This window comes from Paramisgurnus dabryanus, chromosome 6, assembly GCF_030506205.2.
Source record: "Paramisgurnus dabryanus chromosome 6, PD_genome_1.1, whole genome shotgun sequence".
Taxonomy (NCBI): domain Eukaryota; kingdom Metazoa; phylum Chordata; class Actinopteri; order Cypriniformes; family Cobitidae; genus Paramisgurnus; species Paramisgurnus dabryanus.
In genome coordinates, this window is record NC_133342.1 from 39,740,236 (window position 1) to 39,766,429 (window position 26,194).

The 26,194-nt window shown below is 34.8% G+C and overlaps 1 protein-coding gene and 1 long non-coding RNA gene across 2 annotated transcripts; one reads left to right on the plus strand and one right to left on the minus strand.

The window, feature by feature from the left end:
* Window positions 1–6,212: 6,212 nt before the first annotated feature.
* On the minus strand, window positions 6,213–7,854 carry LOC135764997 (uncharacterized). The gene is made up of 4 exons (XR_010540383.1): window positions 7,274–7,854; window positions 6,635–6,728; window positions 6,407–6,540; window positions 6,213–6,324 (listed from the first exon to the last, which is right to left on the minus strand). It is a non-coding gene; the product is annotated as an uncharacterized lncRNA (long non-coding RNA).
* A 4,654-nt stretch (window positions 7,855–12,508) lies between these two features.
* Window positions 12,509–24,261, plus strand: LOC135767140 (CD48 antigen-like). The gene is made up of 5 exons (XM_065276770.2): window positions 12,509–12,945; window positions 19,413–19,724; window positions 20,378–20,632; window positions 20,798–20,934; window positions 22,423–24,261. Exons 1-5 carry the CDS (start codon window positions 12,894–12,896, stop codon window positions 22,468–22,470), a joined length of 804 nt encoding a protein of 267 aa, XP_065132842.1. The 5' UTR covers window positions 12,509–12,893; the 3' UTR covers window positions 22,471–24,261.
* The last annotated feature ends 1,933 nt before the right edge of the window (window positions 24,262–26,194 follow it).

Genomic DNA, 26,194 nt, shown 5'->3' on the forward strand with positions numbered 1-26,194 from the left:
TCAAGGACACCTCGACACTTGGTCCGGTGGAGCCGGGGATTGAACCACCAACCTTTCGGTTTGTAGACAACCTACATGAACCACTAGGCCACTGCTGCCAAAAATTTAGCTGTTTTAATGGAACAGTTTTCTCTTTGTTATCTGTGTCAGTCATCTAAAACAGTTGTAAACCTTTCCTTTACAAGTATTTTTACAAGCTTTTAGTCTGAAGTTTATCAACCGTCATGATGAAAGCATTAAGGTTTGAGATGTTGTCCTACTGCATGGTGCTGTATGTAACTGTGGTCCAGATATCTTCTGTCATCTTATGTATGTGATTCAGAGTCTTGAATAAAACAAAACAGATTTGTGTGTATTACTAAAGTGTGTTGCTGTGTGATAAAAAAATGTTTCTTATAATGTTTAATACTATAAATTAGATCAGTACATATTCAATGATATCACAACAAAACCAGAAAATTTAAGCTTAATAAAGGTTTTCCTACATCAACACAAACACACTGTAATTTATAACATTACAAAACAATGTTACATTTATTTACCAGTCCTTTATTAAACAATTTCAATTTAGACACCAGCATGTGTTATCTGTAAACAATGATTTTTTTCAAACAATGAGGGGTTATTTTAATCTTACCTCAACATCATCATAGTCTTTATCATCATCCTTATGAATACCTGCGAAGTTTAAAATGAAATGTAAAATTACTTCACACATTACAGCTTGTGAGGAAACATTATGGGGTGGTTTCCCGGACAGGGATTAGCTTAAGCCAGGACTAGACCTTAGTGTAATAATATAACTAGTTTTAACAAACATGCCTTACTAAAAACATTACTTGTGTGCATTTTAAGGCAAAACAAAGGGCACTGATGTATTTAAAGATGTCAATGCAAGTTTTTTTCATTTTGGACAGCTCTTACATTTATTTTAGTCTAGTCTTATCCCTGTCTGGAAAAGCACCCCTATATGTGTTTTTACAAGTTACAACTTACAAGTTGTTGTTTTTTTAAAAGAAAATACTAAATATTTGTATAGGTTAAAGTCAGCTAAAATTGGGAGATTTTTTTTAGTTAATCATGTAAAACGATCAAACTAAGCATGTACAACATCAGATTGTGTTTCTTTTTTGTTATGTCAGATCTGCTGTATCAATTTATATATGTAACATTTAATACAAAATATTGTTTCTCGTCTAAAGCAATTTACTTGTCAAAAGTAAATCTAGATTACAGCTGCACTATTATTAGTTAAATGGGCAAGAAAAAATCTGAACATGCAAATGAATAAATAAACAAATGATTTACTTTATTCTATTAAAAACATTTAAACAATACTAGTTACTGTATGGATGTCTGCTTATAAACATAATATTATAAAAAACGTTTAAACTTTTGTTTGGAAACTTTAGCTTAAGTGTCTTATTTTACCTGAGAAGACCTGAGATTTCAGGAGAAATCTCAACAATGTCACAAACTGAGCTCAGATTTGTCAAATCCTCAATTAAAATTTCAATATGAACTCAAACATTTCTTATCAAATTTACCCAAATCCAAAATTTAAGAGAAACATCTGAGACTTAAGTTTATACTTATTTAAACACAACTGAGAACGTCATTAAATCTCTTGAGCTATAAGAGCAACCACAGAGCAATAATATTTTCCTTTGTGCACAAATGTAGAAATGTCTGGAAAAAATAAACGTTTACCTGCTTATGCACATTTTCTACTGTACAGTGGTTTTATCAGACACTTGTGTGAGCAAATACCTCATAAAAATTAACAAATGTTTTGGTTTCTTAAAGACGAGGAGAGACATTGATCATGAATCACCGCTATATGAAGGGAGGTTTGGCAGCAAATCTGTAGTAGATAACCTTTAAAGTTAAAAGCATATCAAAAGTGCCAAACACCCTTTGCACAGCAGTGATGCATGCTCACCGTCTCCATGCTCAGGTATTTGTTCCATAGGTCAGTTCAGACACTAGCCAGACCAATAAACAAGCACAGACCAGAAGTTAATAAGAAATAATTTGGTGTTTTATGTTTATTTTTTAGTTTGTTAATTACTAAACTAAACTAAATTTTGCTAACAAGCTAATCAATAACAAAGTGCACTAAAAGTCAAATTGAAAAGTGGTCCTTAAAGTTAGTAAATCATTTTAGCTTCCACATTAAAAGCATTTCCTTATAAATGTAGTGATTTTATACAAATTAAATATTGCATTTAGTATACCCAAACACTCTTAGTAATCTGTAACTTCAGTGTCTGCTTACAGAGCTGAGAGAAAGATTAAATTTGTCGCACCCATTTAATCTACATTTGAAGTCCAGCTGAACCCCTTTTTAGCAGACATATATCTATAAAATCACTTTACACATCAAGTAGTTTGTGGTAACAGATTGCAAGGGATAGTTCACCCAAAACTCAAAATAGTTTTCTTTTGCTGACCCTTATGTTGTTACAAACCTGTATACTTTTCTTTGTTCTGCTGAACTCAAAGGAAGAAATTTTGAGCAATGTTTGTAACCAAATCATTATTGAGCACCATTGATTTCAGTAGTAGTATTTTCCCTAATATGAAAGTCAATGGTTCTTCTGTTTCCTGTTTGATTACAAATAACTCTGTTTGTGTTCAGCAGAACAAAGAAATGTATACAAGTTGGTGACAACATAAGGGTGACTATCCCTTTAACTTCTTACAAGAAAAATATGACAATGCAATAATTGTGTACCTTAGATGGCCCATTTGAACTTATATCAAATTGGAAATGCTACGTACCTGTTTTATTCTTGCAGCAACAGTAAAGGAGGAAACCACAAACCACCATCACTCCAGCAACAACCACAACCATCACACTAATAAACATAGATGAACTTTGATTGGGATAAAAGGATAAAATTTCATATCCTGCAATGTAAGAGATCAATAAATAAATAAACTGCATTCATCAGTCTGTTCATACTGAATAAGAAAGTATTTTGCAGTTTGAAGAGTAGTAAACCAAAGAGAGATCTGATTTGTGAGATACATGTGGTTTGTTGGGTCAGCAGAACATTTTTACCTTGACACAGCTGTCTAATGTCTATTCTGTCTGTCTCCCAGCTGACAGGGTTGCTATGGTTACAGATGATGGTATCATTACTACAGATCAGGATGAGAGTGAACTTCTCATGTGATGTCACTTCCTCTGGAGAGCAGTTATCATTATTATAAGTGGAGTGAAGTGTGAGGTCATGAGCTCTACATGTGAAGTTTACAGTACATGAGTCACTGCTGGACCAGTCAGAGATGACAGTCAGCTCAGGAGTCTTCACTGGATCTGAAACACAATTACTTTATTTTTACAACATTCTGTAGTTTAGAGTCTGATAATTTCAAAAGTCATGTTACATTTAAATTAATGTTTTGTTGACAGTAGTAATGCAGTACCTACAATTTAAAACGTATTTTGTATTTTTAAATAATAATCATAATACCTCCACACCTTCATCATTTAACAGACAGAAATTAAATTTATTTAAAAACATTAAGACGAGATAAGAGCTTTATGACAGCACTAAACTACTTTTTACAGGTTCAAGGCAATACCCATATTTTTAATGATATAACATTTTTAACTATTATTTCAGATTGTTACCTAAAGCACATCATTGATTTCTATGGTGGTAGTGGAGGCAGAAGAACCTAGCAAGATAACCTGTTTTATTTTTATTTAATTGTATGAAGCCGGTTGTTATTTTTAGCAAGGATTGCTTTTCATCTGTAATCACTGATTTCTTTATCTCTCAATCACAGATTTACTAAAAGGTAAATATTTAAAAAACGATTTAATCACAACGTTTTCCCCAGGAGGATAGGGCACCACTTGCTGATGTTTATTAGATTTACCAATTTTTATTTCAGTGAATGTTCAACTGTATTGTATGAGATAAAGAAATTAAAATGAACATAAAATAAAATAACTGTCATGCGAAATACATTAAATTATAAACAACACTCACCTATAACAGAGACTCTGTGTTCAGCAATAAGTGTATCAAATTCTCCAGCTGCTATTGCTGTGTAAACTCCACTGTCTGTCTTCTTCATGTTATTCAGTGTTAGAGAGAAACTTTCAGTATTAAAATCCACTCTGACCTTGTAAGAAGAATGAGGTTTAACATATTTTGATACAGAAATATATCTCACAACATTTTCAGATTCTTAATTTCTCCAGGCTATATCATCAAACTCTTTAGGTAGTTTATATCTCTGTATATTCAGATGTACAGGATCTCCTGTCTTTACAAACACAGTGTCTTCAGTACTAAACCCTGCAGAGATAGAAAATAAAATATGTTAGTTTTTGGTTTAATAGTTGTTTTGGTTTAATAGTTGTTGGTTTATATTTTTCCAGTTTTATACCATCAGTTTAGTCAAGTCACTTTATTTATAAATTCATATTAAACAACAGAGGTTGATCCAAAGAAAAAAAAACAAGAGTTGGTGAACACAATATAATTTAAAGAGCACCAATTATGCTAATAAATTAGCACGTTAGCACGTTATTGTAATATCCCATAGTACATACATGTTATTAAAACTTGAACTAATGCACTGTGAGTCTTATAAATTGCTTACATACCTCACCGATTTCTGCATGTCTGGAAAACGCTCGGTTTAGTTCCTGTCTCCGCCTCCCAAAATGTCTAGTGTATTCGGATTGGTCAGATGACTACTCAACTGTTATTGGTCAGCTGGGTTCGGCGTGTGTTTGAAAGGTTACGCCCCTGACTACGCGTGGATTTTCCGGTTCTGACTGAGAGTCACAGGCAACGTAAACAAGCGCTATATTTCTCTATAAACGATGGTGTCTGACTGTCTGTACTGCCTTACCACTTCAAGCTCGATCCAGAGAGTTCAGACGGCCGTTACGATATAAACGATCTCCGTCAATGAACGCGATTGGATTTAACTTTTTTAGGTGTCCTTAGCTCTGCCAGAATGCTAAACGAAGACGAAAATGTGTTGCAAAGACATCCAAAATGTAATTATAACGTACTACATTACTTTGCAAACTATATGGAAACACCAAATGTAGCACATAGAAGGTTTTATTTGAAATGATTATAAAACTATTTCACTTGTTAACATTATTTTACTATAGTAAACTTTATTATAAAAGCCTGCTTACATACTATATTACTGTGCAAACTATATGGAAACACCAAATGTAGCACATAGAAAGTATTTGTTGAAATGATTATAAAACTATTTCACTTATTAACATTATTTTACTATTGTAAACTTTATTATAAAAGACTGTTACATACTATATTACTGTGCAAACTATATGGAAACACCAAATGTAGCACAAAGAAAGTATTAATTGAAATGAATGTTCTACATTATTTCACTATGGTAAAGTTTATTATGAAAAACTGCTTACTTATAAGTGCTATGTTTTTACTTATTAGGTTTTAAGGAGAATGCAACATGTTCCAGGGCCTCTTACCTGCGTGATTCATCATCCAGGTTTTGCACAAATTGTCTAAATCCCTACACACAGAACATTTATTGTACCGACTATAAGCCTTTGAGGTGCAGGACTAGAGTAAGTTTTATTACATTTTTAAACCAATAACACTAAAGTATCATTATAGTAACAAAGTACCCAAAAGAACAAAAGATGTAACTTTAAAGAAAATATAAAAGTCAGTCAAAAGTTTATTTATTACAAATATATATTTAAATGTTAAACAATATACAAATAAACATACTTTAGTAACCATATTGTGCTCTTGTTTCAAAAATTGTTCAATTCATTTCTAACAGCTATCTATTCAGATAAATGGCATATCAAAGCTTTGTCAGCTGGTGCTATCTAAGATGACACTTTAGGGTTATCATCCTGTCGTGTGTTGTTCTCCAGATACGCTTGGAGCTTCCTGATCAGATCGGTCACAATTTTGGCTTTCGACGACCCCTGCACTGAAGATGGCATGCAATCACGTCCTCCTTTGAAGGTCTCTCAAACTGTGATGCCAGGTCCATTGGAATCGGGGTTTCCTTCAGCTTATCTTCAAATACCTCATCAAACACAAGCCTGATCACATCCTCCACATAACTGTAGAAATATTGCAGTCAATAAATCTTTTGTTTTGATAATTTATTTCCCTGCTTCATACATTAAGTTTTTAATTATGAATGTATTTGAAATAAAACATTACTGCTTATGGTATGTCATTTGTGTTTTGGGAACATAGCCTTGTACTTTCCCTCTCCTGCTTTTGTTACGGCTTGGTGACATTGTAATGGATGGCTGCAAGGTACAAATACCTGTAAAATATAAACAAGCAATTAATTTATTGTAAAAGTAAATACTACTTTATTTAACACAGTTACTAAAATACTTAAATACCTGCACAGCATTCCAATAAATGAGAAAATCATTTTTTTTTTGCTGCAAATCTGAAATCTCAGGCTACGGATGGCAAAGGCATCCACTGATGATGGTGATGGAAACATTGTGAAACGATGCTACTGCCTGGGTTCCTATGATTATGCAGAGAAAAAAAACTTTGTCATCATCAGTTATACATTTAAGACCTAGGTTTCACTAGGTAAATACATAATATGTGTTAAACACCTTTGCTCCTCATATGCCAGTCTGACTCCTTGTACTGTGTGTAATGATGTTGCATGTTTGCATACAGTGTAGAAGGATGTGTACAGCTGCGAATCTAGGATATAGACAAATAAAACAAACATGTATTCAGTCAAAAAGACATATTATAACAATAGAGTACAACGACTATAAATCGTTAGACTATTCATTAAAACGTAAATGTATTACATATTACATGGCCCAACATTAGCAACACACATTACGTGTTTACTTCGTTTCAAAATCTAAGAAAGCTTCAAGTAAATACAACAGTAAAATACATATAGCCTAACTTTAAACAAATCATCTGTACTTAGAGTTTCTTGAGTTTGATCATGAGAACAAATTTTACCGGTAACAGTTTAGCTGGCATTTGTATTTGTATTTATCTTAGCAACTTAGCAAGTTTGTAAACATGTCTAAACCAACATCGATAAAAAAACGAAAGCCTGCATAATTCAACATACACGTGTGTAAATATGGTACGTTGTTTATGAAATACAGTATTACAACACAAAACAATTAGCTTGCAAGCTTAGCTCTACACGCACATTATGTTAATCTCCGGTTACCGGTTACGTAATGTACAGTAAAAGGCAAATAATAAACATGAATACTTACAGTCTGTGATCCAGAAGTGCACAGTAATCCAACTTTCAAGAGGAGACGTCGCTCAAATCCAGCTTCGGTTCATGAGAAGCAGTTATTGTGAAAACTCCGTGAACAACTTCTGACTGGATTTTTCCGGAACCGTATTAAACATGATGTCCTCTGTGGAAGTCCATAAAGTGCTATTTTGCCCTCGCATCTAAAGAGACAGCGTCTACTCGAGAGATTTAATCGCTTAAACGATGAAACAAGAGTTTGCAAACAGAGTCAAAGCAGGGACTCCCAACCTCCGCCATTTTAGCTCTCTTCTGACTCGGCGCTCCCCACCCCACCCTCGTCTTTGAGGGCGTACCCAAGCAAAGCAGAGAGGGCTGAACTATGATAATGTTGGTCTTATCTACGTCACTAATCCCAGGAAGTAAACTGTTGCCTACAATCCGAGTGTTTTTTGTAGTCCTCGAACGTTAGAGACGATAACTCGCGTCATCGTTTTCTTTGAGGTATGTACTTTTTGAATATCGTTAGCATGTACTAATGCACACTTACACACAAAAGGATGTTTAAAAACGTGTATCCCATAATAGGTGCTCTTTAAAACTCAACTGATCTAAAAAGTAAAAAAATCTAAATAAAATAAAATCTCAAAATACAGTCTAAAATAAAAAAGGCCTTTAACCTGCCACATCATGTGGCATTGTTTTTTTAGTTTTTCTAAGTGCAAAAATTATGTACAGAATTTCATGAATGATGAACTTGTTATAAGTAAGCAGATGTTTTTACTTCTTGTTAAATATGACTGTTTGTCAGCAACCGAGAGGTTAACAGGAAACTGTGGTCAGTTGCAAAAAAAACTAGTCTTAAAAGTTTTCATGTATTTTTCTCTTCATAACTAATCATACCAGTTTTAAGCTTGTTAAATAAAATGACAGATTAGTCTAATTTATATCCAAAAATTGCTAGTTGGTGAGAAGTGGCAACCGGACGCTTTTTCACATGGCAAGAACACAGATACCACAAAATCATGTAGAGAAAAATATTTAAACAACTCTTATTATTGATCAAATAAACACAAATATAAACATTTCAACTTTTTTTATACAATACATAGGGCAATATATGCCCAGTGTCTGAAGACTTAACTGTATGTTTACTTCATTTTGTGATTATAATCATTAACATTACATTTAATTTAACATTAATTCATTAAGTAAATTAGATGTATTACCAGTGTTAGAGATGAGAAAAATTATGAAGAAAGCAAGAACATTATGATCTTCTGCCATGCTAATGAACTGAAATGAACTTCAGTGTTTGAAACTGTCAGTAGATCAGGAAGTGTTCATCTCCATTCACTGCTTGACCAGAAATACACGCTCTGCTTCCTGTATGCAAATTTTATTAGGGTAAAGTTAAAAGGTAAAAATTTCCCCCATAATTGTGACTTTGCCTGTGAAAGTAATTTTTTCTTAATTTAATGTTTTCTACATAAACTCATCGTACATAATGTAAATAATTTTTTGTGACTATATTTTGTGAATATGACAATATATGAAATATGAATATATATGATATATTTAATATTGACTGAGTAAGGCTTTGTCAAAGATTGAAATCCTAGTAAAATGAATGGTTGAAATCAAACTTTGATGCTTGTTATCTCAGAAATAGATTTTGAAACTTTAGCCTTGTTTTCACAGACAGGCCAGGCAGTGCAGAGACCTTTTGAGGGGCAGGTGCTCAAAGAAAAATGGCACATTAAACATTCCTTGCTGACACACATATCAATATGGATAAAAAAGAATAAAAAAAATATATATATTTTTAGACCATTTTAAATCTAAACTTTTTCTTTATTTTCCTTGCAAATAGAGTGAAACAAAAACATCTAGAAAGAGTTATGTGTGTGTACAATGCAGTTTAATGATGATATCATATATTGCATTGTGACTATACACTGTCAGAAAAAAAGGTACAAAGTTGTTCCTTTTTCTGTCGCTGGGGTGGTACCCTAAAAGGTACCTTTTTGCACCTTTATGGGTATAAAACACATTGAAATGTTGTACCTTATGGGGTACAATATTATACTCTAAGGACCTTATGTGTACCTTAAAGTCGCCATGAAACAAAAGTATCAATTGCCTAATTTTCCCAGTGGTGCCGTATATCCGAGTAAAACCGCCCTCTGAAATGAAATAAGGCAGGGCTGGATTTGAATTTGTTCATCGAAATCTGATTGGATCATTTGAAGTTGGGTCGTGTTGCTAATTGCTAATCGCAGCGATATTCTCCCGGACTCCACCCACCTGCCATACATTTTGACCGGAAGTAAAGAGAGATCGTTTTTAGGAGGGGGGGGAGATTTGCATTTTTGATTAAAGATTATGAGGGCACGTGAATTTTTAAAAATCAATGAAGCTCACAGATAAATCATTTGTAAAAAATACCACAATATTACAAAACAAATTACAGTTTTTTATTTTACTTTTCATTGCAACTTTAAGGAACAATTTTGTACCAGTTAAATTTTAGGGGTACAAAACAGTTAACTGTACTTTTAAAGATACAAAATAGATCCTTAAGGAACAGTAATGTGCCTCAAAAGGTACAACATTGTATTATGTACACCCCAGCGACAAAAAAGGTACAGTTTTGTACATTTTTTCTGAAAGTGTTAAGATATTATTAAGTTTACAGGCTATTGTGGATATTTTTTTTCATTAAAAATATAATTCTGTTCTAATTTTGTTCTGAATTTATCTTTCTTTTATTTGAATAATACAATTCAAAGAATTAGAAGATCAGTACAAGCCAGTTTTTAAATTTAAAAATTTAAACAAAAAAACTGCTATAGTAATTCAAACATAAATAGTTTTTAGTTTAGTAAAATAACATGAAGACCATACCTCTTGAAGCCTGTGAATTTCAATAGTTCGCCTGCGCATTCAGGTCTTAATGATTATTGGTAAACGAACTTGGCTTGCTATCCTCGAAGGAAGCTCTGTACCTGAGCTCTGAACCTTCAGAGAGAGCGAACCTGAGGCCGGGGCTCGAGCCTCAAGATCAAACCCCTGCAACAGAAACTGCAAAGAGGAAGAAAGAAAGAGTAAAGGAGGAGATAGAGGGATGCATGCATCATTGTTTATTGTATGCTGTGTGTATTAACCCTTATGGGTTGTTGAGGATGTTTCCATCCATGTGTCTTAAATTGGCCACAACTTTCTCTGTTTCAGCAAATGGAATGATTTTTTTTTTAAATCTTATGACACATATTTTCAGAAAATAAGTTCACCATGGGCAAATTTAATACCCTTTTGTGCTGTTCGTGGATGAAACCATCCACTAAATTAAACAGCTGTAAAAATTATCAGATTAATATTTTTTTTTTTTTTTTAGCAAAAATGTGTTAATCAACCTCAGTTCTGATCAAAACTACCAAATGTTTACAAAAAAATCCATGATTTTAACTCTTTAATTGTCAAGTTCATAAGTGATGTCACTGATTTAAGAAAAAAACTAAATTGCCCTCATTTATCAGAAGTGCATACACCAAATTTCCCCACCGCTCGCTCAACTCAGAACGCCCTTTGATAATTTGCTAGTCCGAGAATCTGTGAAAACGTCTAGCAATAAATTATGGAATTCAAGCCCTATAATCTACTTGTTGTTTATTTTGCTTGTTACAAGAAATAAACTATTCTAAAAGGACTTTGTTGTTATTGATTCTTAGCTGAGTTTACCAGAAGTTGCGTTTGTTCCACAAAAGCCTTTGTTTATGTTGTTGTTGAAACCGTCTTTACTAAACAAATCCTGTGTGTCAAGACATTGAATTCAATTTACAATGCTTATCATGGTACTGCTCATAGGAAGAGATTTAGGATAATAAATGAAACTCTTTAGAGCAAGAGTTTGGTAGGGACAAAATAAAACGTGGCCAGTGCAAGCAACAGTAACAAACGAACCAGGATTATAGTCATTTAAGCACTCTGAACAAGATAAACTTCTACAAAATGTTAATTCTTTTAAAATTGGTCTTAGCTTGTCAGGCTGAGAGGACCAGCAAAAACCCTACTAAAACCAGCTTAACAAGCTAAAACCAGGCTGGAACACCATAAACCAGTCAACCAGCATAGTTTTTGCTGTTATTTTTTCTGCAGGGAATATAATACATTTTGTTTATAATACACTTTCTTGAACTCAAAGCACCATAATATAAGAGATTATCGATTCACATACAACAGTAAACAAGTTAGTAATAATTAATCAGCAATAGTAAGCTATTTTAAAAGGATAAGTCTTTAAGGATCACTCACATGCTTTCAATAAATTCAATGAAATTAACTTAATTCAATGTCTTTATTCAGTTGCTGCCACTGGCAGGGGTGATATTTAAGTTAAATTACAGGGTTTTTCAGGGAGACTACTTGAAATGCCTAACAATGTTGAAACAGCGCCATCTGCTGTTTTGGATTGCATGGTCACATTTGTACGAAACTCATGGACGTTCATTGTGTTAATCTCTGCTGCAAAACAAAGTACATATTTGTAACACATCTGCATTTTCTCTCAAATTGCCTTTTTCCTTTGCAAAGCAGATTGAGATGAATAAGATTGTTTGCAAAATGCTGGATATGTTTGTATAATTATGGCACAAAATTCACTATACAGCTACCCCAAAAAAAATCACACCTAGGGAAAAGTTTTGTACTTTACGCTATAAGAGCACTAAATTCACTGAATGTATAAATTTCTTTATGTCTTATTAAGTATACAATTATGTTTCTAAAATGACCTTCTGAAATTTAACACTGGCTCAGTGCTGCTGCTCTGCTATTTGCCTGATGTTCAAACATGAAATATTCCCTTTGGATATGTAACTGGCAAATTTATTTATTTCTCATTATTACTCAAGCCTGTTCTGTGTTAATATCGTTTTAACTGATGTTAAGTTTCATAACTTAAATCACATATATTTTCTATAATCTTAACACTAAAATCACTGCCTTTGTACATTAACTGGATTTTATTTAATGTTGTACAAAAGTTTTTAAGTATAAATGTTTTGTATTATATGTATATTTAATTTTGTAGTAAATACATTAAGCAGCGTATGCATTTTATATTCGTTTTACTGTAAAAATAAAGCCATAGCTGCATTGATGAAGTGCTGTTCCAGGAAATATAATCAGACCCACCAGACGCGTGTCCTCCCGTCCCGTTCTGAGTCTGAACTTGCAAGTCCGAACGAAGACACAGTCCGAAGTTGGCGTTATTGGTATTGAGAAACAGCCCTCCTTATTATGCATCCTCGAAAAACTGGGCGGATCAAGATCACATCCGGGGATGTTATGCGAACTTGGCTTGATGTGAACTTGGATTTGGAACAGTACTTTGGGCGCGACTAAAAAAAATAAAGTACTGCAGCCTACAGACAAGAACACATATTGAGAAACGACCTCTTGTTAACAATCCACAGCGGATATCTCTCCGTGTACCTGATATTTGATCTTAAAGGAAAGTTCAAAGTATGGAGTGAAGGTGACATCTTTCTGTTCGAGAGTGGAGCTCCAGCTCATGGACTGCAGCCAGCAACATCTCGCCATTTCACAGATACAAATATTTTCATTCTTTAACAATGGAAGCATGTCATTATTTAGCTTCCTTCATACTTCTTATCTTCATCCCAGGTAATAAACTGTACAACTAATTGTTGATAATGTAATAATTTTATCAAAACGTAATAAAATCTTTAGACTCATGTTATACATTTGTTTATCAATGTAATTTTTTTACATAATGTAATGAGAAATGTATTACGTTATGAACACACTGTGGCAACTACATCGCAGTTTATAAGGTACCAGCAAATAATTAAAAACAACATTTACAATACAATACTTATTTTTCAATAAACAAATGTTACATCGCGACTTGGATTCATGCCATTCTGTGTTCTGTTTTACCAGATGGTCATGAAGTTTTATAATACATACAGTTTATTTTCCCAAACCCTTACTGTCTCACCCAGGGCCGTAGGCACGATTTTATCAATACCGAGGTACAGGGCAGGACTTACCAGGGTGGAGGCCCCTGGGCTTGAATAAATTTTGGGCCCTACACTCTCAGAACAAAAGGTACAAAAGCTGTCACTGGGACGGTACCCTTTAAATGGGTCCTAATGTTTACCATTTAGGTACAGATATAGGTACATTTGTACCCATTATATTTAGGTACAAAGGTGTACTTTCAAAGGGTACCACCCCAGTGACAGCTTGTGTAAATTATCTTCTGAGAGTGCACAGACAGTAAACAACGTAAAATAAAAAATATCATAGAACTACATTTTAGGGAAGTTTCCCGACAGGGTTTAGATTAATCCAGCACTAGGCCTATTGCTAGGTTATATTAGGGCATTCAAGTAGTTTTTACAAACAAACCTTACAAAAAACATTACTGGTGTGCGACTTGAGAGGCAAAACAATGGCAATGAAATATGTTAAGATTTATCAGTGCAAGATGTGTTTAAATTAAGACAGATCAAACATGCATTTTAGGCTTGGACTAGGATAAAACCTGACTAGGAAACTGCCACTATATCTCTAAAGCAGAACATAAGCCCACTGTAAAATTAAATCATGTATTTTTAGGGATGTCACAAATCCACATTAATCCTGCACATTAAAAAATACCCCATAACAACATTTAAAATCATTGTGTTAGACTTAGCTTAAGAAAAGAATGATATGTCTTGATAAACATTCACCTTATTACACACCATATAACGTTATAAACATAATCAACAAGTGTATTTTTTGCATATAGCCTACAAGTGGTGCATTGTTTAACAATGAAAAACAAAAGATTTTAGGATGTTATTTAATAATTATAACAAGACCATCATGTAATATTAGAAACCAAAATCCAAAGTGGAGAAGATGATCATTAATTAATTTTTGCGTCTGATATGAACGTAATACATTAAAACCTTGAACGTAGATATAAAAATGAACACTTTTCAGAAGTTTAAACTGTGATTCTGTTAAGCACAAGCAAACATGCTGAAAGAGAAACTGCAGGTAGGCTAGCTACTGGATTATATCAAAAACCATCAGGACATCAACATGGCCATAATTTAGTGCATCCTCACCTCCAGATGAAGTAATAAACTGGACTGATGATTTAAATGTTGACATAATCATATGTGCGTTGTTAACTCTCCGGATTTTGTTATGTTTCGTAGCTATGCTTCGAAAACTATGGTTACAGTGTCGTGTGAGCTGCAAACTGCGAGCAGATTGGATTTCATTTGGCGCTACGCAGACTGCTTGGTGATGAATACACCTGTCTGCTTTACAGTCACTTTTGCGCCGTGATAATTTGATTTCATATAATGATCAGATCGCGCAGTGCCGCATGAAGTCAAATACACCAAATACCAAATAGCCGACTGCATATGAGGTTCAACCCGCCAAAGTAGCAAGTGGAGCATGCGAATGGTGAGTTATTCAGATGTCAATTTATGAATGAAAGTGTCAAAGGTTTGTCAAACACTGTTAAGTATCCTCACGCTTTTTTAAATGGGTATACGGAAGTCCTTGACCATTCCTAGTGGGTATACTGTGTATACCGGCGTATCACGTTCAGTGGCGGAACTAGAATTTTTTTAATGGGGTGGCCAGGGGGTGGCCAAAGCTACTTTAGGGGGTCCATAGTCCATAAAAGAAAATGACGTGTAACCATGTATCAAGAAAGAAATTAATCTTTTGATCGCATTAGATGTAAACATAATCAATCTAAATAAAATCTTTCTACTGTATTTCTTACATCTGATTTACTGTCTGTAAAAGGGATTCACCCAAAAATGAAAATTCTGTCATCATTTACTCACCCTTATGTTGTTCTAAACCTGTATTTTATTTTAATAAATACAAAAGAAGATATTTTGATAAATGATGGTAAGCACACAATTAATGGTATATCCATTGAATTCCATCATGTTGTTTTTATTCCTACTATGGAAGTCAATGGTTAACAGCTCTGTGCACACCATCATTTATCAAAATATCTTCTTTTGTGTTCATCAGAAATAAGAAATTCGTACAGGTTAAGAACAACATAAGGATGTAAAAATTATTTTCATTTTGTGAACTATCCCGTTAATGAAGCAAAAGATCAGGAAATCTAAACTCCATGATAAACCTTAAACTTACTTCAAATAGCAGAGCTCTACACAAGGATGTTTATTTACGAAGATACAGAAGATGCAAAAGTTTTCTTTTTTCTTTTGATATTTAATTCACTTTAATGACAGAGAGACTTCAACAGGTTAGGCTAAAACCGAATGCAATACAATGTTTATTCGTTTAAGACGTACAGTAACCAAATGTTTAGTATGAAAATCACCAAGACAGCTATTTTGACATATGAGCATTTGTCCGTTTAAGCCAAAAAGACGCGAAGTTGCGAGCATGAAGGCGTTTAAGCTCTTGCTGTGCACGCGCTCTATCAGATATGCGCAACGCTCTTTCAAGTTCAATGTGGCAATCCAGTCGAATTAACAATCATACAGTAGCCTATAAAGATCACGTCAAGAAAGAAAACATGGTGCTGGGTTTTGTTGTAAAAAGAATTGGTAATCTTAGACTTTATTCAGTCCACAAGAAAATTACCACACTTCCAGCATACGGTGAAATCATGTAGTATTAGCATTAGTGAAGTACGACTGCACTTACATCTTTTTAAAGAGATTCCAATTATGTAGACATGACATTTATCTTCTGATGGTATGAAAAGTATTCGTTAAGTTACAGTAATTTTTCTGACGTGTTTTTGAAAAGACATCACGATGGAGAGATAACAGAACGCGCAGTATGTATATTTTCTTAATTTTGTGAAAAGCACAACATTCAGCTTTTATAGAATTACAAAAAATGACACCTTAACGTTTTAAATGATGTATAAATTATATCTGCATGTCCAAAATCAGCAGAGTAATCCAAGTCTCTTTGCGCAGTGATTGAAAAATAAAGAGTTTGTGCCGCGACCGCAGGGAGGGTTAATATTCATAATGTTTTTAACAATGTGCTGCGCTGCCGCATGTCGAAAATAAACATAGGGATTAAGTGAAAGTAGCGCATTAAATTTGGGGTGGCACACGGGGTGGCCAGTGACCTGTCAAGGGTGTCCAGTGCCACCCTGGACACCCCTCTGGCTCCGCCACTGATCACGTTAGATTACAAACAAACAAGAAAAAACAGAGTTACAAGACCATAGCCTTCTCTAGTAATCTTTTTCATACTGAGCGCTTCATTTTCGCGTTGCTCTTTCTCGTTACATGTAAAGCTCATTCATGACTCCCATTTCGCGTTGTGCTATAGCATCTATGGGTTTCAAAAGCAGTAAACGCGTCATATTCAGCACCAAGATGACTGACATATATATATTAACGAATTAAATGCAGCACCAACCAATAGGCTGTAAAATAAAAAATGAAAACGACTGAACAAATCAAACGAACGCAAGCAAGCACGGAGGCCCCTATTGGCCGGGGCCCCTGGGCTCAAGCCCAATCAAGCCCAATGGTAAGTCCGGCCATGCCGAGGTACATGTATTTTTCTAGGGCAGGCACCACAGCAAATAAAGTCTTAAAGAAACAAATAAATATAGTAGGCTACACTGAAAAAAAATCGGTAGAAATTACGTGTTACTGGCAGCTGTTTGCCAGTAACTTATTGTAAATTTAAATTTATGTTATTTACCTGCAACAGTTTGTTCAAAGTTAAATGAACATTAAACAATAACCTTTGTCTTTACAGAATATAACTATAAAATAACAGCCTCATGCCTCAAGCAGGAACCAGATTTCCTCATCACCCTTTTCCTGTTTTTTTTCCTTCAGATTTTTTTCCCCAGAATGCTTTGCTTGAGGCTGTTATTTAAGTTTTATTCTGTAAAGATAAGGACTTGCTAATGTTTCGTGTTCATTTAAATTTAAACAAACTGCTGCAGGTAAATAACATAAATTTAAATCTACAGTAAGTTACTGGCAACCAGCAGTAATACTGTCATTTCTATTGAATTTTTTACAGTGTAGATTTCAAACCATCTCAGTATGCAGAAGACTTGTGTTGGTCATTAGGAATACATTGTAATAACTATTTTACCATCTTGGGCACACTGGGCTGTGTCAGTAAAGTAAACATAGGCTAACCGCCTATAGAATAATTTAAATGAATTAACAGAATGCTACCAAGAATTAGTTTATTAATTACATTAATTACATTCACAATATGCACACACTCATTATACACTAAATAAAACATCAGTAATGCTGTGGCAGAACTAGAATGTGGCCAAGGCTACTTTGGGTCCATAGTCCATGAATGAAAACAACATGTAATTCTTAAAAAAAGCATGAATAAATCTATAATTGCTTATTACTTCACATTACCCAAAATTAGATAAATATTCCTCTTGCCCTGCATGCATTATACTAACTGTAAGATATAAACATAACGCAAGGGTGAATTTTAAACTTCTGACATCTGATTTACTGTCTGTTAATAAAGCAAAAGATCTCATGTTAACTGCAGTAACATAAATGGTTCAGGAAATCAATATCCCATAAACTCAATTCAAATAGCAGAGCTCAACACTAAGGATTGTTGGCAAAAAAGTAATTTATTTAAAAGTAAACGAATGAATTAATCTTTTTTAACGAGGTTACAGAAGTCAGAGTCAGGACCAGTGAGTGATTTTCTCTTTTTTGTTGTTTAAAAATTTAACTTCAATGACTTCAACAAGTACTGTTTATTAATCTTTAAGACTGAATGCAATCAAATGTTTACACTCGGTTAAGACGATACTCACTAAGACAGCTAATTTTACAAATGTTATGTAAATTTGTCCGTTTATTGTATATCTGATAACTTTCTTGCACTTCCACTAATTGATGTATTGCGTACCTGTCCTCCTTGGAGTAGCACCACTGTTTGCCTGGTTTAATTTGATTGGTCAGCTTGAAGTCATTTTGACCTTATCTGATTTGAAGGCGGGATGCATGATCTCTGAAAGCCAATGTTGACATTTGAAATCACCTACTGTATGGGCAACGATGTTGGTTAGTAGACACGCCCCTTACTGCTGATTGGCTACAAGTATGTTTTGGTACTTGGCCCGACTCCCTTTTCCAAAGTGTTTTTTAAAATCATGCACCCCGCCTTTAATGCGGCGCAGCACAGACTAGTTGGCTTGTGACATCACACTACCATGAGATGAATTTGAAAGCATACTGAGCCATTTACTGTCGAATCGCAATGGCGGTGCTAAGATGTCACATGTCGATCGGTCTGTGCGGCACCTCAGGAAGCCAAGTGAGCGCTAAGTGTTGAGTCAAGACGAGCTTTAGAAAATTACTGAGGTCCAGCCCTCGACTAGGCTAGAACTTCTCCAGCTCTCTCTCTGTCTTCTAATTAAACCCGTGCGGCGCGTCTTGTGGGGTTCTGAGTGAGATGTGTTGAATTTACCCGGGCTGTGTCGACCAATCGGTAGATTCAATCGAACACATGTTGACATAAAACAATTGACGTGTCATGCAAATGAGCACTAAAAACCCGATCGCCCATTGCATTTTTTGTCATGGGTGCTCACACATGCCCGGGTACTTGTAAAACAAAGTGCTCGCGCTGTGTCAAAAACTTAATTTGGTCTGGAGCCCTTGGTGCCCCCCTATTGCCTGGTGCCCCAGGGCACTCGCCCAATCCCGTCTATGGATAATTTGGCCCTGACTGTAATGTAACCTTCTAAGTTGTTAAATGTTACATTTACCTGTCAGGCTCCACATGTTATTTATAATAGTCAATTAAAACAGCAAGATGAATTGCTTTTTTAAATAAATTTAGCCTAGTCCCAGACTAAACTGCATGTTTGAGCTGCCTTAATTTGCAATGACATATATTAGTGTCTTGTCTCAAGATGCACACCAGCATGGTTTTTATTAATGTATGTTTGTATAACCTACTTAAATGTCCTTATATAATTTAGGCCTAGTCATAGATTCATCTAAACCCTGTCCAGGAAACAGCCCCTAAATGTTATTGAAGTTAAGTGGTGTTAAAACCAGCAACTACTAATCTGTGTTTCTTTCTCACCACAGGGTTCAGTACTGAAGACACTGTGTTTGTGGAGACAGGAGCTTCTCTTGAACTGAATATACAGAGAGATAAACTACCTGATCAGTTTGAGGAGATATTCTGGCAGAATGAAAAATCAGACACTATAGTGAAATATTATATTCAATTTAAAGCAGTTAAAGTTTACCATGACTACGAGGACAGAGTGGATTTTAATACTGAAAGTTTCTCTCTTACACTGAAGAACATGAAGAAGACAGACAGTGGAGTTTATACAGCTAAAACAACTGGAAAAATAAATAGAGATGTTGCTGAACACAGAGTCTCTGTTATAGGTGAGAGCTGATTAATGACATGAAATGTAGATTTGTTAGGGGTTTGCAGTCTCACAGCATTTAGAATTGAGCACCATGAATCCAATGCAATACAAAACAATACAATACAAGCCTTCATTTATGCTAATATTGTTGTTTTTATCATCACTGTTGGTTATTTGTTGTGTGGTGATGTTTAAACTTCAGCTTTAATTTATTTAATGAGGTTTAATGATTGTCACAGAGTAATGTTGTCTACTACAATAATTTGTACTACACTACATACAAAAATATAGCTTCACTTCTTACTACTTTTTTCCCATCAAAGCCTGATTTCTAAATTATAACAGTATGCTACAGGTTAAACAGTGTATTTCCAATACTGTTTCATGGCAATTCATATTTTACAAGGTGGCTAATTTGGACCACATTTGTACATTTTTGTACACTTTGCTTTTGCCCCTGTGACTTTGTGGGTTGGGTATTCTCATTGTTTTTGTATGATTCATTACGTATGAATTAGCCAACTCATAAAATACTTATGAATTATCATGAGGTCAAGCTGGTATTTCTATAACTATAACTGGATAGAAAAGGTTGATCTTTCTGCAGTTCGTTAGTTCATACTGTGTTGTGTATCTTTGTGGGTTTATATTCTTTCATGTGTGTTTCAGATCCAGTGAAGACTCCTGAGCTGACTGTCATCTCTTACCCGAGCAGTGACTCCTGTACTGTAAACTTCACATGTAGAGCTCATGACCTTACACTTCACTCCACTTATAATAATGACAGCTGCTCTCCAGAGGAAGTGACATCACATGAGAAGTTCACTCTCATCCTGATCTGTAGTAATGAAACCATCATCTGTAACCATAGCAACCCTGTCAGCTGGGAAACAGACATGATAGACATTACACAGCTTTGTAAAGGTAGAAGTTTCCTCCTAGACAACACACACATATACACACACACAGCACAATGCTTTTAATAAAGATGCAACAATAGCAGAAATCTGTTGAATCTAGCAGGATCTCACAGATAGTGAGGTTTATTAGCAGTTTTAGTGATTTTAGTTTGAATTTACTGTGTTACAGTTCATCCAGAGAATCTACATCAACCAAACAATTTCATTACTCCCATCTGGATGGTGGTCTGTATAGTGGTGGTGTTGGTGGTGGCAGTGGTGGTGGGGTTTGTGTTTTTGTCCCGCTGCAGGAAGAGACACTTTAAGGTACATTAAAGATTTTACCATTAAAGCATTCACTACCAATTACATGACTATAAACTTGATTAAAATGTAAAATATAATATAATATATAAACTTGACAACAATACAATAATAACAACAATACTTGAGTACAACACAATGATTGCAGACCTTGCTTGACCTTGTTAGCAGTGGCTGCCGTGGTGGCGTGAATTTAAAATACGTGTTTGTGGTGTCATGTGTGTTGCTTGTCATGACAAAATATGTGTTTGTTGCATAAACATACTGTATGTGCATCATGTGTCATTTCAAAATTTGTGTCTGCTGCACACACAGCGAAAGGGTTTATGATAAAAGAAACGTTGACAAAATACTCACAAAACACTAATTTAACACTAACACTTAACTCTGATTAAACATGAGATTAAGCGAGTATCTGGAAAACATGAGGGTCTCTTTTATCATAAACCTCTTTGAAGGTTTATGATAAGTGTCGTCCACTGAGGCTCGCTCTGAATAAATCCTCTCGTCTCAGTGGAAGATTCTGGCAAAATCAAGTGTCCAAATTCACTCACTCGTTTTCATTTACTTATTTAAGTGAACTATATTAGTGAACTAATGTAAGGAATAGTGAATGAGGGTAAGGGGGCTATTTCATACATTGTCATTGTTTTGATTTACTGTGTGTACAAGCTGAAAGTGACTGAAATGAAAGTAAAAGCGATTCTGATGCCTCTACACTGTCAAAAAAATAAAGGGTCAAAAGCTGTCACAGGGCAAATAATTTAATCTGCATCAATGTGTTATATTTTCTAAAATAAAACAAAAAAATATCTGCCCCCATATGTAATTTTAAGAGTCTGATAGGTCTCAGCTGTTGTGTTCTGCTGACAAGCGGAGTATGAGGGAACAGCAAGTGACGCAACTAGACGTAGGCTAGACCATCTCATTTCAATTCGCTTCTTTGCCTTCAAAGTCTGCTGGCTTAAAAGGATCCAGACCCTGAATTGGGATACACCCGCTTGTGTGACGAATTCGGACTGCCTTCCTTGCAGCCCGGTGATGTAATTTGTCTCCAAATATGGCCTTGGAAGGCTGCAGTCCCTGAATTGGGATGCACCCATTGTGCTCTTTGCTGCCTCCTTTTATTCTGTCACTTTCTATTTCCTGTCAAGTGATTACTCAAATGACAGGTAGACCATATAAAATAAAAGACATACACACAAATAAAAAGTAAGAGATAAAATGTCTAAGACTATAATATGTAAAACCTATTAAAACTCAAATATACATAAAACACAATATATGTATAGAGAGCGGTTTACCATAAAACTCATAAAACATGAGTCTTGTGTTGCAGTGTCACAAATGTTTACTTGCACATTATTTTCAGTTTTGTTGCTTTTATACGCTTATAGGCTGGGACATTTTCTTTCAAATAACTTATCGGCTATAAGCACTTTAGGAAGTGATTTTCTAAATACCAAACTCTTTTATAATATCCTCTTTCAGGCACAAGATGCAACAGGAGAAACCAGCACGATCTTCATCCAACCGTGAGATCAAACTGAAACAACAGCTGGCTTTTATGGAGATTATACAGCAGTTGTTCAGTTGCAAAAATATAACATTTAACCTTTAAAAACAAAGAATATACAGAAATGTACATATATTTCATTCATTGATGGTTTTGCTCTTGAACAAGAATCTAGTACATTTCAAGTTAAGTTGATACAAAATGTTAAATGCAGAAAACACATCTTTTAGCAGCACATGCTTACTCCATAAATCTCTTTACAATTTATTTAGCATCAAGTATTCAGTTAGTAATTATTCTCTAAACAATTAGTATAAAAAACTTGCACCTTTATGTCTTACACCACGCCGTCTCTTATTTAATCCTTCTACCATAAAGGACTTTACTGAAAAATCATTCTGCCAGCAGCATGGTATTTCTGAATGGTTTGAGGCCGGGATTAAGCAGATTTGAGGTGAAAGTATTTGACTAACATATAATATGTGCTGACTGAGAGCATTCTGTCAATATCATTATTTCATTTTTGATGGAGGTGGAATTTAGTGGCTTTTGCATCTGAGCTCTTTATATTTTGTCTGACTGTGCTGAACTGTAATCTGTGTTAATTATTAACATATTGTTTTGTGTTATTCTAAACATTGTGTCATTTTAAAACATTATGGGGCAGTTTCCAGCACAGGGTTTAATACAGGCCTTAGTTATAGTTATATTTAAGTAGTTTTTACAAACAAACCTTACAAAAAACAATACTGGTGTGCATCTTGAGACAAAATAATAATAATGGCGCTTTTCCATTGCATAGAACCCATGGTTTGGTTTAGTTTGGGTCGGGTCAGCCTACTTTTGGGAGCTTTGAACAGAACAGAAACTGTCATATGAGACAGAGGAAGTGATAAACGCGATGTGCAAACAGAGAAATATGTATGTGAATGTACAACAACGCTCTCACTTGTATGATGTCACAGCAGTAGGCAGCGCAAATATAACGACACGCCTATAATCCCTCCCACTCTGAAGTATTACTAAACTCGAATTGATGGAAAAGCTAACCCCGCCAAAGTGAGGTGAGCTGACCCGACCGGACCCAAACCAAACCGTGGGGTACTGTGCAATGGAAAAGTGCCATAACAGTGATGTATGTTAAGATATGTCAGTGCAAGATGTTTTTAAATGAAGGCAGCTCAAACATACATTTTAGTCTGGGACTAGTCTTAAACCCTGACTGGGAACCTGCACCATTATGTCAAAATGTTGTATCCAATTTTGTTGATTTGCAATCTTAAATAATACTTTCAAAATCAATTGTTTGAGAAATTACTTGAGAAAATCATATAGCATTTGGTGTGTTATCCTGAAACATGTTTTTTCTTAATTGCGAGGTTTGAATTTTCTATTGCTATGAAATTTCTGCATTGATAAATTCCTAGGACCCCCATGAAAATGAGATGTTGGATCTCATGGGGTTGATCCTCTAATAAATGTTAATAAATAAATAAATAAAATAAAAAATCCCTGTTGCTCTTTCTATTTTTTGATGAAGAAAAGATTAGTTTATTTGGAAAAATAAAAATATTTGTTATAAACAAACGTCCCATTTTTTAAACTGGTTTAGGAATGGGATCAGTTGGTTTAATCAATTATTTAATCAAGATGTTTACTTACCAAGAATCTCTCTCTTGTTTTAATATTTCTGTTACTCCAAAACATTATGCCATTGTATTTGATGCTATGCCTAGTGGTGTCATTATGTTATTTATGGGCAACAACCATATTTTAAATAATAATAAAAATATTAATTTTCTTTTTTCTGTTGATGACTGTTTCCACTTCTCTTGCTATCATAACATGAAACAGATTATATTGCGTCAGCTTGAAATGTGAAGCCCTATTGGCTTTGTGAGCGATTGTGTCATGCTCTTATGTTGTGCTTTATGTTTGAATAAGATAAGCAAAAACTGACATAAATAATCTGAGTGTCTATTTACACTAAGTGCAAATATGGTCCCTTATTGTCAATGTCTGTCAGTAGCGCAACGAGCCAACACCGGGCCCCTAAGCAGGATTATCAAGGTGGGCCCTCTATTACAGCACGTGATGACGCAATGTCCACAAGCAGGCTACAATGAATAGGACAGGATAGGATCATAGAGACACAGCATAAGAGATGAGATGACTGACAAAATCAGAAATAGACTACGTGCACCACAACAAAAACAAAACACTGGTGACGGCGCACCATAATATATGAAAAAACACTGCTCGTACACACAAATACGTCTAGGTCTAAATGCATAAAAAAGATGCTCACTCACATTATAGGCTATAGCGTTACATTATTACCACATTAAAATTAATAGCGGCATTTTCCGGGCTTCAGTTCTGGATGGCATGATGTAGGTATGTGACAAAATTTTGAACATGGTCAAATGCTAAAACTAGTTGTTCAGAAAGAAAGAGCTTGAAAAAAACTTTAAAACGACACCAAGTCTATGGGTTCAAGAATAACAAAATACTGGCCATTTGAAACTCGAAAATCATCTTTATTCACAAAAACACAGCTCAATCATTACATACGCAGAAAGATCGATCCATACGGGTTAAAATCATCTGTTTACTTACTGCTGCACTTTTGTGCTTTGCTTCAGGTGTCTGGTGTAGTGTTTGAGTTTTTAAAACGTTATTGTTTCTTGTTTGTGTTGAGAAACCAAAAGATACAAACCAGCCGATTTCAAACGTGCACAGAAACTCTGGGCTCTGATTGATTAGGCTCTATCGCTAGCGGTGATTTCATTGGGCGATGTAACCACACAGTTTGCACGTTGCCAAGCATTAAAAACCTGTGAGAAAACCCGGAAACAGAGGATAGTGATGAATATGCGATAGGGCCCCCTGACTGTCAATCAAAATCTTCCAGTTGGGCGGGCTCCTGATTGGTCAGGGCCCATAAGCACCGCTTACCCTGCTTACCGATAGTTATGCCCCTGATGTCTGTTTGGAGCAGTAACATTTAAAAAAGACATCAACAGCTTCAGTAGTGCAGGGATTAGTGTGTATGGCTCGTGGGACTGACTTTTGGCGGGATGTCGATGTTTCGTATCCGCCTTTTGTTGACCTCACTCTTCTCCCTTATTACATGTAGCATCTGTTGCTAAGAAAATATCACTTAGTGTTAATAAACGATGCCTAAATTAATATGCTGGGCTATATACATTTTGTGTTGGATAGTATGCTATTTTCACATGTTATGGTATACTGATGCAATTAAACATTTCATAAGTTTTAAAGGCAAGCAGAAATGCACAAATTGTGATCATCTCAAGGCAAGAATGGATCTCCATCACACAGGATTTGGCCCAGAAGTTAATATCTATGTCAGAGCAAATGCAGAGATTACAATATAAGATTTTAAACAAATGATTACACTTTACTGCAAATGATTTATTAAAACTCAAAAGTGCAAGCAGAACTTTAAATCTAAAGACAAAAATTAACAACAACAACTTTGTTAATGCAAAAACAGGTGGGAATGAAACAGATCAACATTTCCTTTAACAACATTACACTCTTAAAACGAATGTGTTAAAATAACACATCTTGTGTCTAGTTAAGGACAACACATCTAGTGTGTTGTCCTAACTTAACACATCTCTGTGTTATTTTTGTAACAACACACTTTGTGTTGTTTTAACACATCTTGTGTTGTCCCTTCTATTTATTTTAACTCAAAATCAACACAAAATGAAACAT

Bases quoted from the DNA above. Each gene is read 5' to 3' on its own strand.
- LOC135767140 (XM_065276770.2), top strand. From the start codon at position 12,894: ATGGAAGCATGTCATTATTTAGCTTCCTTCATACTTCTTATCTTCATC. The intron at 19,725-20,377 runs GTGAGAGCTGAT...TGTGTGTTTCAG, and splicing joins ACACAGAGTCTCTGTTATAG to ATCCAGTGAAGACTCCTGAG. The intron at 20,633-20,797 runs GTAGAAGTTTCC...ACTGTGTTACAG, and splicing joins CATTACACAGCTTTGTAAAG to TTCATCCAGAGAATCTACAT.